The following is a 16,830-nucleotide window of genomic DNA, read 5'->3' on the forward strand; positions in this document are numbered from 1 at the left end:
TACGTCTATATTAATTGATCTAACTAGGATTATATTTTAGTATCTTTTGTAGCCATAACTCCATTCTATCACGGTGCTTACTTTAAAGGAGTGGTGCAAATATATTTGTTGCCACAAAATTTCCCTATTCTAATACAAGAAATATACCTACTCACTGATCTTAACTGTAAACTAGTAAAAATAAAATAGTTTTCATTTTAAAAGCATAGCGTAGTAAAACATTCGAAAATTTCAATTTTTCCGTTTTTTTCCAATTTTTTTTTTTTTTTTTTTTTATCCAGGCCCATTGGAGAAATTGAACCGTTAAATATGGCAAATTGGCATAATTCCCCAACTTTACGATATTTTTTCAGGCCTCTGGGAACAGCTGAAGGTCTGCAATTTTTTTTAGTATAAACTTATGACCCCGGACTAAATGCACACACAAATTCAGACTTCTACGTCAGTTGCTTCCTCTTCCCAAACATGTCTTCAATGTCCAAAAATGTTGCTACTCTAGGCCCTGATTTTACCCCTTTCAAGTGTTTTTAGGCAAAAGTGTTAAGAGGACAAAGTTTTAACTGTGCACAAGTTAAGACACGTCCAGCAGTTTTCAATTTGCTGGGGCAAATAGATACTGAGATATTCAAAACAACGTAAACTCCTGAAATCGAGAAAACGCAAAATGGCGCCAGAAGCTGTGTCGCTACGAGATGTTTTAAAAAATAATTTTGTTTTTGAAGTACCCTGATATAAGATAAACATTCATGAAAAATTTATTTTTTTAAAAAAGGTCGAGCGGCAATTTTTCTTTTTTCTCGGTCACTTGGCATGGATTGACCCTAAAGGTATTTAAGATTACACAAGTCATAGAAGTGCTGCTCGTCAGCTAAATGTCTAACGTCGTCATCCTGACTTCGACTCTTGAAGTGAGCACAACCCCAACTACTAATCTGGATTCCACTTTATACTATACAACTCATTGTACACGTCTTTACAGTGTAAAACTAAAAGCGAAGAAAATTCAATCGAATTTTAAAGGTTGTAACTCTGTCACAACAACTGGAACAAATGGTTTCAGTACCTGTATCTCCGCTCCAGTTTGATTTACGATCCATGGATTACTATGTCGAAATTTAAATGCTATCTCGCACATTTTCTGTTCTAATAAAAACGTTGTATCTGTCCTCTTATCACAGGATGACCGTAAAAGTTGAACAGGAAAGCACTCTCGCAGTATCATATATGCGGTAGCGTACGCAAAAAGCAGAAAAAAAGTTATTTTCTTCTATGAAGTGCCCTAATCGCACATGTTTAAGAACAAATAATAATAATAATAATAATAATAATAATAATAATAATAATAATAATGATAATAATAATAATGTTTTAAAGCTTTTTCTTTTCTTCAAAATGTCACAGTCCGATAAACCAGCTTTCTTCCTAGCTAGACTCACTATCGCATAATCTGTCGCACAGAAGAATGCATTAAGTACAGTGGCGTACGCAACTGGAAGAGCCTACGAGTTTTAATCCCACCCCTTTGAACATGTTAAGAAAAACAATTACCACATTAATATATGTATACAAAAATATAATATATCCGGCCCAGACTAGATATTCTGTTTATGTTTACTATTTATCTTTCAGTAATATAACTGGGTGGAGGAATATTTTGTTGTCTATTCGAACACCACTATTTTTTCGCTTCTTCTTTTCTTTAAAATTCATTGAGGAAGAGGATGGTTAGTAACTATCAGATCGTAGATCACCGCATGCACCACTGGATTATTTGAGTGAATTAAGTGTTCATTTACTTAAAGAATTGGCACATTTTAAAATCAAATTATTCCAAATGTAAGTGAAATATGTATCCTTTTCAAGACAAAGAACGACTTTTCAGAAGTCGCAAGGCAGAAATAAATAGTAGCTAGTACAAAATAATTACAACTTTCGACTGACATAAAATGTTGATGATTAAACTCGAATAAAATGTCCCCGACCGAAAATTTATTTTTAAACCTACACGTCTGCTGATGAAAGAACAAATCTCAGCAAACACATTATGCATAGTCGTTTTGACGTATGATTAGCGTTATACTAAAGGCCTGACTACTGCAGGAAAAATGTTAGTCGAACTCTTTACCATTGCACTAATCACGCGTCAGAAAGACTGCATACGGCCCATGAAGTCTTATTTTCAAAATGTACAGTACTTACATTAGCCACATTTCTGCCGTAATGAAATATGAGTGCTAATTCAATTTACATTGAGATCATAGGCTTAATGGATATCGCAAAATTATGCCATGCATTCTTTTGATCGAAAAGTTTAGTGGTAGAAATATTCAAGATCTCTCGGTTGCAGGCGTATAACTGGAAGGAAAAATCAGTTCAACGCCAGAGATGTCCCCAATGTCATATTCAAGATCTTTTAAGCATACCATTTGGCCATTTTTTTTTTTTAACGAAAAACTTTTGAGTATGCCTGTTACGCTAAGGGAGACGATGATTAACGCAAGTGAATGATTATCGAAGAATTGGTGGAAAAGAAAGTGGGAGGAAACGGCAATACCCCGAGAAAACCCAGGTGCACGATGTCCACCAGAAATTTACATGCCCTCGGATCGAACCAAGAATATCTCGCACAGGAGATAAGTGTTCTATCACTGTGCCCTGCCCCGGGATTAAGTAGCGTAGTGACTGGTACACCGGTAAAATATACTGCCCATTTCCCAGTACAGTTTATTCTGCAATAAGGTTTGAATTTGCAGCTCAGGAGAGTACCGGTATAGTGTGAGTGAATATAGTTGTTTTCTCTATTTCTCTCTCTCTCTGTTTCACACACACAAACCAATCCTTCAGTTTTAGTTAAAACTGCATGAACTGTACAAATTTACTGACCATAATGTAATTAAAATAAAATTAGTTAAGATATTTTAGCATCATAATTACGTAACGTTCTGATAAGTTATGATCCATTTTCTTAATATACACATCTTGAAGACAAAATTTAGAATGTAATGATTTCTCTAATATAGATATTAGATATAAATTGAATATGTCATCCCAAATTTCACGTGCGAATTACACATTCAGGTAATCTCGAACCTTTTGTCAGTGAGTTATGGTTTTGATTCATGATTATAAATAAAAATCTTACTTTTTAAAATTTGGAAACTAAAGTCCACTGCCTCCTCAATAAAGCTACGTGTTATTACCAGAATCTTATTGAAATATGCATTATTTCCGTATTGACATAAAGAATTTACGAGTTGGAGGTGATTTAAATACTTAATGATATACATCCATCCAACATGTTTGTGTTGTTTTATTTTGCGTATTAATATTTATATACTTACTTGCTTATTGCGCGCTTCCCTCTTCGCATGCTTCTCACATGCTTCCTGACCCACTGGCATGCACTGTGGTTGGATGCGATTCAGCTGTTCAATAAGCTAGTCAAAACCATAACAATCCCGATAAAATTTACTTAATTGAGATAGGCTATTTACATAAAATTCGTGTGTATATTTTAAATCACGTTTTTTTCCTCTTTGACCGAATAGACGGATACAAAAGCTAATAAGATAGAATTAATTTTGACTTACATAGTCTAATCCGTAGGAATATTGAAAGACCGGGGAAGTAAATGGATTTCTATTTTCTGTTATGAACGCTAACTTCTGCTTTGTTTTGATCAGTTGTCTTGTAAGACCGCTTTTTCATTTCGTTTACATTCTCCAAGGACATATATTAAATCTATGTGCTCGGCGCATGTATTGCTTACGAAAGTAGCAGGTGGCGCCACACGAATGTCCTTCAGCAAGATTAGTAGGCCAGTGAAGGTGACTGGAGGAGTTTCTGTTCCGCTGTTCACGCAATTTTTTGAATGGTGTGAGGAAGTGTGTTCCCAGTGTTTCACGTGAAATTCATTTAACGATGACGCTACATGCTGTTAAAGTTTGTACAAAAATATATGAAGGGCAGAAGCCTGGTACAAGTGGATTGAGAAAGGCGGTAAAAGTTTTTCAGCAAGAACATTACACGGAAAATTTTGTTCAATGCATTCTTACCGCGCTTGGCGACAGGTTAGCCGGTTCGACGCTTGTAGTGGGAGGAGATGGTCGGTATTTTGGCAAAGAGGCAGTTGACAAAATTATCAAAATCAGTGCAGCAAATGGAGTGAGTAAATCAAAGTTATATTTGTTTTCATAATTTCAAAATTTGGAACTGTTCTCTCTCTCTCTCTCTCTCTCTCTCTCTCTCTCTCTCTATATATATATATATATATATATATATATATATATATATATATATATATATATATATATAGTCTGTACAGGATAATTTTGTTTTTCAACTTAAAACTAATATGATTTAATAGTTCCTGTTAGTACGTATAAATATGTTGATTACTTCATTCATATTTACTATACGCATCAATACATAAATACATGAAAGACACGGTACTTCGTTACCCTCAGGAATCACTTTTGGTGTGTGCATTTGCATTCTCCGCTGCAGATTTACTGTGAGGCTTGTCCAAAAATCCCAACCAACCTGTGCTAGGTGGCCACTAAAAATTATGAATGCTATTTTAACAAAACATAGCCGAGCGAGCGAGGGGAGTTAATGGCTCGGTTGTTTCCTACCTTTATCTCAATGTAGACAACGTTTCATCTCTTCCAATATCAGAAAGTTCCAGTTTTCTCCTCAGTTTGCATTACATCACTCACCTCCGGCATTACTGACAATTCCGGAAATAGACACAATTAATAATCTCCCAGTGTATACGTACTATATCACCGAGATTTCAATGGTTCCGCTTTTTAATTCTTCACTTTCGTATACTCTGACTCACCTTCAATCATTTTATACTCTGTGCATAGTGGCTGGCTGAACGTGAATCTTTGTGTAAAGTGTTATACTTCGTTTTCATTTTTTTTTTAAAGATGGCAATCCGTGTGGGACGTAAAAGCACATATTACTTTGATTACATTTAAAAAATACTTTAATACAATTTTAGTTGTAATTTATCGTAAACATTTTACAAATTACACATTTATCTGTAATTACCTCATGGGGAAATATATGGATACTACCTTCGACTTACATTTCTATATTTACGCATCACTATTAAATATTATTAAAAATTTCTTCTATATAAATTTTACAAATCTATGGGTCCGTAAAATCAAATTGCACTGATTAGTTCATATCAGATCATTAATTCATTCATTCTTTTATTCATACATGTCGTACATTATTGGCCAGAGACCAGTACATAGGACTTGTCAAATTAATGTCCATTCAAACAACGAAGTGTACCCACATCAGGATGTGTGAATCTCTCTTTGCACTATTTGATATATTACTGTACTCAAAATTTTTACCGTAGGTTATATACAGGTGTCGCATCAGGTTTCAAATTCAAGACAGCACGCATGGAAGCCAGTGTACTAATAACTAGAGTTATCAATATCCAATTAGGTGGGTGACCAAATTTCGGTTTCCAGTGGGAACATGTTCGAATTCCACGTTAAAATATTGATTCTGTCTCATACAGCCTCAAATCTGAGAAAGGATGTTAAATAAATAAAAGCTTAATTGCATATCTCATTTGCAAAATACTGTAAATTCTTCCAAGTTGGCGGTTAGTGTACGCGCCTTTGGCGTGGGAGATCCGGGTTCGATTCCCGGCGGGAGCTCATGTGGTTCGGATTCCACGTTAATCAGTAGGTCCACGTCTCATATAGCCTCGCTGCTGAAAGGGACGCTAAACTAAAATCAACTCAACTCTTCCAAGTTGGGCATCTATGTATTGTACAAAACAGTCTCCTAATTCTTGAAGATCACTAATTCTACTCAGATTTTAGATATGCTTTCACGATGCGGTTGTTTTGGAACCCACAAAGTGGTAGCTTTAGAAAGCGAAGTCAGGTGAATAACAGTGTTAGAGCTGATGGGCGGGCTGCATTTGAAGTTCGCAGCGCCTTGATGGCACTAATGTAACTTTTCGAGTGTATATACTGTGTTCTTCGCGTAGACTTAAATTACGTTAAAAGGTAATTCTGTATTTATGTTAGATGAAACTGCTGCTCAATGCTAGAGCGCCCACTCCAGTACAAGAAGTCCATGAGTTCTGTCGAGATTCTTCGACATTACCGTTCCACCAATTACTTCATAAGCATTCACTTTTATTGATCATCTGTCTCTTCAGCTTAAAAGAACATAAAACTGGAAATTGCATTTCACCATACTATCTCGCGTCCAAAGGAGTTAGATTACAAGACTACACCAGCGATCCCGGCGGATCAAGCAGTAGGTTTGTAACGTTTAACATATTTTGCTGTAACGTTAACTCACCATGAATTTAATATGCATCTTAATTTATTATTATGTTTTTAATCTTTGTCATGCTTACATACCGTATAATTTAGTTTCTCTGTAAATTTTAAATTTTCCCCACCATCAGTAGAACTAGCACGGGAGTAGCTACTGCATATTGATGACTCTTACCTTATTATTTCTAGTTTACTGCTAAGTTCTTTATGTATTATTTTTCCTTTCTGATGTAATAGATTTCTTCTGTATTATTTTTAAACTACGAACCCTTTTTGGATTATTTTGGTAAATTGCAAGCATAGAAATATTTTTCCACTGCGTTCTGCTTTTCATTAGTTATTTTAAAAAAAAGGATATGTGATGTTGCTTTATTATTTATATGTAATAACTATAATGTAACTATTTAGCAGACTGTACGATAACTTTGGTATTATTATATAAATTGCTAAAATTTGAATGTTGCTGTTTAAGGTTTCTTGAAAAGGTTATTATAAGTCTACTCTGTTGAAAAATAATCCCACTAGTTTCTTGAAAATAGAATTGTCGGCGTGATGATATCGAACTGATCCACTTAACCAATGTAATTGTGTGCTCAAAGAGGGGGGAAAAAATCATGTCGTCGCTCCCTGTAGAAATTTGGTAGCAAGTCTTGTCAACAACTAGTGTTTACCACTGTGCACAACTTTTACTTTAACCCATGGCAGATACGTTTTCTGAAGATTATTAAAATGCATTCAGACAGTTTTATGAGAATTCTACAATAATATTGAAGTTCTACATAATCGTTCCATTTATTAATGGATAATTGAAGTACATAGTGATGATTAATACGACGTAGAGGGAAAGCGGGAGGGATGGATGTGAAACGAAATATTTCTGTAAGTCTGCGCCAATGGGTTAAATAAAATCTGCAATCCCGAAATTGATATAAGTCCCACGAGTAGGGATGTACCGATACCACTTTTTCATCGATACCGATACTGAAAAGGCCGATACTTTTTGACACATTTCTTATAATATGATATAATGTAATATAATATATTATATTATCAAGAATTTTCAGAATAATGAGATGATCAACATTGTAATATGGTATATTAGATATCAGGCGAAAATTTTTCATACAAAGACAAAAGACAGAATTTCATATTAGGTTCCAAAAAAGTATGATTCCTCTAAATTTAATCCAGCTCACATAAAATGAACTAAAAAGCAGCAAATACTTATATAGTGTAAACTTAATTTTGAGTCATTCTAAAGGCTTGATATTTAGAGTGATAATGTACTTTGATAGTTACATTGTATTTACTAGTCTGTATTACATATAATGCAAACAGATGCTACCGTTACAAACTCTTATTGTTTACAAAATTATGCGTACTGATCAGGGTGGATTGATTTAAATCAGTCTGATTTAAATCACTTGATTTTTTTAATAAAAATCGTTGATTTAAATCGAATTCCGAAATAAATTAATTCAAAGTAAAAATAAGTAAAATCCCGTTTCTGTTCTGTTATTTCGATTATGGAAGTTAACAATCATAATACAATGAGACTCAAATGTACAGTATAGTATGAAAACAAGTGTCATGCAGAGGATGATTAGGGAAAATCCCGTTTTGAACAGGTAACAGAGCAATCCTGCTGTCTTCTTTTTGTAACATTGGGTTTGGGTTTTAAAATCGTTAACTATTCCAACGAAGAAATCGCCATGGACATTTAAGACGAAAATTCTTTTTTGTGCGTGTCTGTTTGTTCCCAGATAATAGGGCGTATTTAGAGGGGTCCTATCACCTCTGCTTTTTTGGGGGTTAATTTTATAACTTTAGGCGAAATTTATGTATTTCATGCCGCAAGCTAGTTCTGAGTTTTTAAAAATAGGCCCCTGTTAAATATCAGTAGCTTTTGTGAAAAAAAGTGTCATTTTGATAAACGTTGCTGTACTTTTTCCTTAATGCTTAACCTTTTAAATTATATCACATATTTTTAGGTGATAGGGTAGAATCTTTATTATTCGATTAAAAAAGTACCAATAAGGCTTTTTACTTCGTTTTCTTCAAGACTGGAGGCATTTTAGAACACGTTACATATGCTTTATTATTATTTTTGGCGGGTTACATTTTGCATTCATAAGACTGAAATTTTGCATACTCGTTCAGTGCACCCCTTTATAATTTTTAGATGTTTTCAGATCTCTGCGTGGAAACAGCGGGGTCCAGAGAAGCAAAAATATTTTAAAAAAGGAGCTTTTTTCGTGATTTTCCCGCCTCAGATGGAGACATATGAATGGTACCCTTTCAAAGGCTGTTCTATTCTGAAGAAAATGATGTACGTACTTTGCTCCTAGGATAAATAGGGATGTCTCAGGAAACTGTTGCCTGAGATCCTTTTTTATAGGGGAATCTGGGATAATTGGGGAATATTATTTTTCGCGGACTTACTTTTGCAACTACAAGACTGAAATTTTGCACATTTACTCAGTGCACCCCTCAGTATTTTTTAGATCTCTGCCTTAAAACAGGGGAAGGGATCCACAGAGGTAAAAATTTAAGAAAAAAGATATTTTTAACAGAAAATTCCTCTTTTCGTGATTTACCCGCCCCAGATACATGATGGAGACACTTGAATGATACCGTTTGAAAATTTGTTTTATTCTGAAAAGAATAATGTACAAATCATGATCCTAGGATAAATAGGGATGTCTGAGGAAATTTTTATATTACATCCGGGTCATCTGGGGCATTGTAGGAATGTTCTTAGCTCATTGTTAAATAGTTTCCTCACCCTTACTACTCAAGATAGAAGCTTGAAATTTTGTACACACATTTAGTACACCCCGTAGTATTTCCCAGTTGATTTTGAGATCTGTGCATTAACACAGGAGAGTCCAGAGGGGATCAAAATTTAAAAAAGAAAAGAAAAGAAATGCCGATTACTCTCAAAATTTCCCGCTTCAGGGACATGATAGGGAAATGTGAATGTTACCGTTCCAAAAACTGTTCTATTCTAAAGAGAGTTATGTATGTACCATGATCCTAGGATAAATAGGGATGATGCTGTAGCTGCTTTACTGAAAGTCTATAATTTACCTTTAAAAAGAGCCATAATTTAAAAGGGTTAAGAAACATTGTTTGAGATAGATATAGGTTAACGATTGTTGATAATTCAAAATTCAACCCCAATACTTTCACTTAAATAGCATAATTAGCATTTAATATTAATTCCTAATGCTTTTTCTTCAGTTCGCGACTTGTATTATACGAGGAAAAAGATTTGATTTAAATAAAAAAAATCGATTTAAATCAAAAAAATCAACAAAAATGCTTTTTTTTAAAAAAAAATCATGATTTTTTTCCACCCTGGTACTGATCCAGGTGTTGCTGTGTATACCATAAAAAATTAAGATGGTTATTTAAGCAAAGTAGGAAAAAATAATGACAAAGCAAGCATCTTGTGGATTTCCTCCATAGCATTTTCTTCTGAACAGAAACCTCTGTCTCGTTTCGGATTCAAATTGCGAGTCTGGTATCCTGACCATGGGCGCCCGAAGAGGGAGGGCACGATGGGGACCTCCCCTGGCTCACGAAAATGTATACGTAATATAATAAACCACGTATATTAAATACCAGACGTAATATAGCAAACATGGAATCCCCCCCTCTTTAAAAACTTTCTTCGAGCGCCCATGATCCTGACTGAGGGCCTTTGGCTTTTCTTCACCAGTATTTTGGTATCGAGGGACTAAAAGTATCAGTTGAGTACGAGTAGTGCAAATCGATAAGACATACACATGCATAAAGAAATCTATTGTACAATCCGCGGCAAAAAACCTGCAACATGAGCATATAAGTTTATTGTGAAATGACGAAGTCTTTTGCTCCAATATAAGTCTGCACGGGAGGAGGCCGAGGTTTATCCTGGCGTGATTCGTTCCACTTAGACGTTATGTTCATTCCCTGTGCTGTTAGGCGTAGTTTCACAATAAACTTATATCCTCATGTTGCAGGTTTTTTTGCCGCGGATTGTACAATCGATAATTTAGATCAACTTGAAAAGAAACCGCGGAAAATGTATCGGTAAAAATCGGTGTCCATCTGCCGATACAGATACCGATATATCGGTACATTACTATCTACGAATAGTAATCTGAAAATCAGCACTCCGGCGAATGTAATGTAAACGTCTCTAACTGGAAACGGTAACGGACCCACTGGGGAAACGCCAAGAAAAAAAAATCGAAAATAACCGCGTTTTGTTTACAAAATGTATGTAGTGTAGTAGAATACACAAGATGAGGAAGAAAATCGAAAGTTGGAAAACTTGGGCTATTATGGGTTAATGAATAACATAACAATTATAAATAAAAGAAACAAGTCTGAACTTTTACCTACGGCCAAGTTCTATATCTATTTCAGAATAAAGAATCGTTGACGGAAGGATGAATTGGGGCTGATTACTTATGTAGCGGAAGGTTACATTTCGTTCCAGTTTGACCCCCCTGATCTAGTCTCTAGCACACGTGTCTTTGATATACGTTGTGCCGGGTTCGATTCACAGTGGGAGATCATTCAAAATTTGAATGCACTACGATGTCTCGAATTCCACCTTAAACTGTAGGTCCACATTCATATAACTTCGGTGTTGAAACAAGATGCTAAACTTCAATAACCAAATTAAACCATCGTTTCAGAGTTTCCCCAAAGAGCAGACGTCATTCAATAACATTGTTATTTGAACCATGTAAACATTAAGTTGCCTTATTATTATTATTATTATTATTATTATTATTATTATTATTATTATTATTATTGTCTATCTTCCGTTTCCAAGTTTTCGAGCTTTATTTTCTTCAAGTCTAAGTGTAATACAATAGTCGGTCCCATCTTTCCTCTTGTACGTGGATGGTCTCCTGAAGTAAAACGGAGCTGGCATTTGTACTCCAATAGACGTGGGATTCTTATTTCGGTTATCTTAGACTGGTGTCATAGACAACGGTTTTGAAGCGTAATAACAGTGTGCTGTGATAACTGACACGGGCCTTGGTAATGATGTACTGGTAATCATTGTGTTGCTCATAAGAAATAGCTTCAGTGTTTTTCAATAAGAAAATAAAAGTAATTGTGTGTGAAGAACGCATATTCAATAATAATTACTAATGGAAGCTGTAGTATACATTTTAATACGTAACAATGTATGCGGATTTGAATCCATAATTAAATCCGTATTCCAATTTAAAATCAACTGAATTGTGTTCGTCATTATATTTACAATTCCGTAGGTTTTTTCGGGCTACTCCCGTTTCTTCCCACATTGTCATTCCACCGATTCTTCCATCATTCATCCGTCTCCCTTAACCTAAAGTAAATAATCATGGGATGTTCAACTGAAAGATATTTACAGCTGATAATTTCGATAACTTGTGCTCTTGTCATGGGGGAACAAGTCGATAGGAAACAACAGCACAGGTGTCCACATTATCAGTTGTAATATAACTATAGTACTCACCTATTTGTGTTCCTTAATGCAAAATAAACTTTCCACGGGTAATCTTTAACAGGGATTAATGAGGCTTCATACATGCTGTATAGCAAGACCATCACATGCTTATTATTTTAGAATCAGTGAACATGTCAAATTTGTAGATTAAGTAACGTATCGCGGGTGTAAGAAGTTTCCCTTTCTGTTTACTGTGTAAAGAATAATCCAAACAATTGGCTCTTCTAAATTGATGATGTGTGTAGATTGCATTGTCACTAATTTTACTTTTCGAAGCTGTTATTTCTATTTCTCGCTGACGATTGTTATGTACTGCTACTAATCTTGATGTAACTTTCCGTCTTCTTAAAATATATGGTGTATCAGTCAATAATCATAAATATTGGAAACTGCTTTATTTCCATGTAGAAAATAATAGTGATCACTATATGAAAATGACCGTATTATATTGATTATGAATCACTGTGATGACTGTAGATTTTTCATGATTGTTTTCGTGTTTCATTTCAAGTTTTATATAAATATTTTCACTCTTCCAGGTTGATAAGTTACTAATTGGTCAGAATGGAATTCTGTCCACTCCAGCTGTTTCTTGCATTATTAGAAAGTACAAAACTACAGGAGGAATTGTTCTCACTGCAAGCCATAATCCTGGTGGACCAAACGCTGATTTTGGAATAAAGTTCAACATTTCTAATGGAGGTAAGTTGAGTTGTACACTCATGTCAAAAATTATTGTCGCATATCTATAACTGTCTTCTTGTAAGGATATAATTTGGTAATGATTTTGCAGGGTACTTTTAATAATGATACTATGTGTATAATCGGGAAATATATATTTGTTGTAAATTTCATAGGAAAAGAATTATAAATAAGAAAATTAGAAATTTGCCACATACATGTCTTTGCCGATCATATACATACTAGCATCATAGCTCAAAACAAGCTCATACATCCCATTGACTTTGCTCAACATTTAAATGTACCAGGTTTTATTATTTAAATTCCCTCTCTGCTCGTATTTTTCAGTTTTAACATAAATATCTGACTTATCACGATTAATAGTTATTAACACCGGCTAATAACATTAAAAAGTATAGTCAGTGTGTACAAGGTAGATCACCTGAGTTAATGAGGTATTTCGATTAGTGATTAACAAATGAAACATAATTCATCATAATGATAATCTTTCTCTTATGGCCACATGTATTTATGGTGGTGACACATTTTACTTTTGACAGGGGAGGCGCGTTCAGATTTCGGTGGTTAAGGAGAGCCTCAACTGCAAAAAGTTTGAAAACATCTGAGTTATACATTTAACAGATACTATTAATAATATCTGTGATTATTATATATATATATATATATATATATATATATATATATATATATATATATATATATATATTATAAAGACTTATGATTGATCTGGCAATGTCGATGCGTTCAATCACGACAGATAAATTTATTACAAGTAGGTGCGTTTATATTAAGCACCAATTTAATTTAGTGAATTTTTTCCCTCAAGCAATATAAACGTAACTTCCACTCAGCCCGAGCTCATTCCATTGATCGACGCAGTCTTCGAAAAATTAGATGAATGTAAAAAAAACGAACTTGTGTACGCACTTTTTATTATTATTATTATTATTATTATTATTATTATTATTATTATTATTATTATTTTCTCAATAGTCCGACCATACTGTAATAGACTAGAGTTTCGTGGTCGCATTTTCATGTTTACGTAATAGAGGTGGAGAATAGTAGGTGATCACTGTACATTTTAAATACCGAACAGAATTTTAAGGAATGTTTTTGAAAGGCCCATGTTTAGATAAGTAGTAAGGAAGGCATCCAAATCTCTTTAGGATACTTATGCTTGCTTCATTTACTTGTGTTTAATTTTACCTATTCTTTTTACACTTTTTAATTTAATTATTTATAATTAACCATTGAAACGAGAAGTTCATTCAAAAATAGTAACTGGTTTGTCCACAGTCCACACATCTCATATAGGATATAGAAAATCATCCTTTATAGAGTGCAAATATGTGGATAACTGGCAACAGGTGGCTAGTGTAGTAGTTAGTCCGATATTTTCACTCATATATTCTCAGTATAATCTCACTTGTAATACAAAAGTAAATATTAAGTAAAAATGGGTTGTTTCGTCCATTTTTCGAATATATTTAACCTGAAAGTAAATTGGTAGTATTCAATTATTCAAGAATGTTAATGTCAATTTAGGTAGCGAACTGATGTAATCTTTATGTAACTGAAAATCAATTGTCAGTAATAATTGTTTCCATTGTTCCAGGTCCTGCGCCAGATGCTGTTACCAATGAAATTTATGAACTTACCAAAAGGATAAGTGACTATCAAATAGTGCCTGATCTACAATGTGACATTTCAAAGATAGGCACTCAAATATTTGATGTACGTAGCACTTAAGTTTAATAGTTTTGATTAGTTTATTTCGGCTCTGTGTCGCATATACGTGACTTTGGCTAATAATAACAATTGAAAGTAATATTCAGATATTTTTCGTAAATTTTGTTTGCTAATATAGGAAAAGTAAGAGCTAATAGTAAAGTTAGTCAGAACACTCATAGTGTGATGAGAAAGCATATGTTAGCAGTGCTCTGGAATGTCGCCACCACAAAAAGCAATCCCAGAACGTTGGGCTTTATACTATTGAGCGTCATGAAAAGCATACATAGAATGGCAAAAGAACAGGAATACAAATATGTTTATGATCTAATGATACTGAGAAATCATAGTAATACCAGAACTTATGTTTGGTACAACATATAATAAAATATGACTTCTGAATAAAACGAGAAATCGTACTTTAAAAAAAATAATACACAATTGAAACTGCGAAATGCTGTAATAAAGATAGCAGAAAGTTTTCAGATTCATGCGGGTTCCGAAGTGATTGCATATAACAAAATGAGAAAATTTAGTAGGAGATTATTGGGAAGAGGGAGATTACTGAAAGCAGGCTTGGAAAGACAGGAAGAATTGCAGTATGGAATTACATAATTAGCTCTATGAACAAATTTTCTGAGAAAGATCTAGGCTACACTTTTGTGTAGGAAGAATAAAGATCGATTATCTAAAAAGGTTCTACACTTAAAAGTAGGAAACCGTTCTGGAAATCAAACCCAGGACCACACGCGTTAACACACATGAGATCTTTCAAGAAGTGGAAAAGAAGCGATATTATCTAGGACGAAGAATGGTGCAGTAGAAGAACTGGTTAGAGAGGTTTTACACTCTCAGATTCGGCAGGAAACTCTCAGGGATGAATATAGAAAAAAATCTTAGAAGAAAACGCAGGCCCATTTGCCGCGTATGAACTTCAAAATAATTCGTGATGAACTATTAGTAATGTTCTCCATCCTGAATCGTAGTTTCTCAGTAGCCATTGGTATAAGAGTAAGATAACTAAATACTTAGGTAGAAACTTTCTGTTCAGAGATCTGTTCTTCTGATAATGTTGTTCAAAGAATTGGTCAATAATACAGTACATTATTGACAGTAAATTCAGCAGCTTGTTCAAGTTTTTTCTTTTTTCTTTTTTTGCTGAAAGTACAATATGAAGTTGGAGAAATGGCAAGTCTATAAAAAATATTTTTAGTGAAATGTCAGTATAGAATTTCATGATCACAGATAAGAATGTGCACACCAATACTTATAAGCTGTAACATCTACAAAAATACTCAACTTGTACCTGCCTGTAGTGTGTTCTTATTTATGAAAGATTTTTCTAAGAAACAGTGCAAAAACAGATAATGTTTTGAAAGAGCTTACAGTGATATGTGTCGTATTGGCCTTAATCATTGACCTTCCTGACTGTCGATACGAATTCCTTAGGTGTCTCGAACAAAGTCCACAGGAAATGCTGACTTACAATATCAAATTACACAAGTATCTGTTTTCGACAAATGATTGCTATTCTTTATAAAGAAACCGTAATTGCAATAGCCAAGTTATTTTTTTCAATTAGACTTTGTGTGTTTTGCTTCCTTATGCCAAACCGAGGTTACATAAACAACGGGACCTGCTATAAACGTGTACTGCGAACTATCCCCATGCACAGGGGTCCAGAAAACCTCAAAACCTGGCCAAAATTACCTTTTCGTGCGAAAAGTTGAATTCTTGTGTTTTTCGTTGCAGAAATGTTATGTTATGCTAAAAATAAGACAAAACGATGGAAAAACATGTATAACAATGTATTTGCACAAAGTTGTACAACGAGAATAATATTTTTCCACATAAATTAAAGCATAACATGTTATTAACAACAGCTTATGATTTTTACACATAAAGGCTATTCTGATTCATCCTCAGATGACAGCTGTTAATGAATGAGAAACAAGAAGACAGAATGTTTTGCTAACAATTTTAATAATATATTTCCACATATTTGCACAATGAGAATAATTTTTTTGCACATGAAATAAAGAATAACTGAACAGTTTATTATTTTTACACAATAAGCCTATTCTGATTCATCTCAGATGACAGCTGTTAATGAATGAGAAAAAGAAGACAAAATTATGGAATAACAATTATAATAATATATTTGCACAATGAGAACAATATATTTCCACGTGAAATAAAGAATAACTGAACAGTTTATGATTTTTACACATTAATCCTATTCTGATTCATCCTCAGATGACAGCTGCTCTGGAGCCTCCATCTTTTTCAAAAGGTCCAGTATGGCTCAAGATAAGTTTTTCTTGTGCTTCTGTGCTATGAGATTCCGAAGCGTGGATATCTTTGGGTTGCTTGTTACGAGGACCCGCTACAACACATCCTTCATTGTTTCTTTGCGTGAGCACTTTAGGGAATGATGCTCCCGATAATGTTCAATATGCTTATGTCGGGCTTCTTGGGCCTCCTCCGTCATCTGCACAATGGGTGCGAGATTATTGAAGACCCAGAATTTTGTGAATGGAGGCGGGCATGTAGAACCACGAATAATGCTTGATG

At 34.2% G+C, this 16,830-nt stretch overlaps 2 protein-coding genes across 4 annotated transcripts in view; one reads left to right on the plus strand and one right to left on the minus strand.

The window, feature by feature from the left end:
- The window catches only part of LOC145686274 (sodium-coupled neutral amino acid transporter 9 homolog), a 348,057-nt gene extending 344,326 nt beyond the window's left edge, over window positions 1-3,731 (minus strand). Inside the window, exon 1 of one of the 3 annotated variants that reach the window (XM_081759405.1) lies at window positions 3,591-3,731. Coding sequence is in view for 2 of the 3 variants with exons in the window: in XM_081759406.1 (XP_081615532.1) it covers window positions 3,342-3,370 (29 nt within the window). In the remaining variant the exon portion in view is untranslated. Of the gene's footprint in view, window positions 1-3,341; window positions 3,556-3,590 lie in introns of those variants that run through there. The other 2 variants (XM_081759406.1, XM_081759404.1) reach the window with 2 other exon arrangements.
- Pgm1 (phosphoglucose mutase 1) overlaps window positions 3,718-16,830 on the plus strand; it is a 61,326-nt gene continuing 48,213 nt past the window's right edge. Inside the window, exons 1-3 of the mRNA XM_081759407.1 lie at window positions 3,718-4,164; window positions 12,363-12,525; window positions 14,144-14,262. Of these exons, the coding sequence (XP_081615533.1) occupies window positions 3,922-4,164; window positions 12,363-12,525; window positions 14,144-14,262 (525 nt within the window). The 5' untranslated portion in view covers window positions 3,718-3,921. The remainder of the gene's footprint in view (window positions 4,165-12,362; window positions 12,526-14,143; window positions 14,263-16,830) is intronic.

The sequence above is a fragment of the Thermobia domestica genome, chromosome 5, assembly GCF_964235325.1.
Source record: "Thermobia domestica chromosome 5, izTheDome1.hap1.1, whole genome shotgun sequence".
Taxonomy (NCBI): domain Eukaryota; kingdom Metazoa; phylum Arthropoda; class Insecta; order Zygentoma; family Lepismatidae; genus Thermobia; species Thermobia domestica.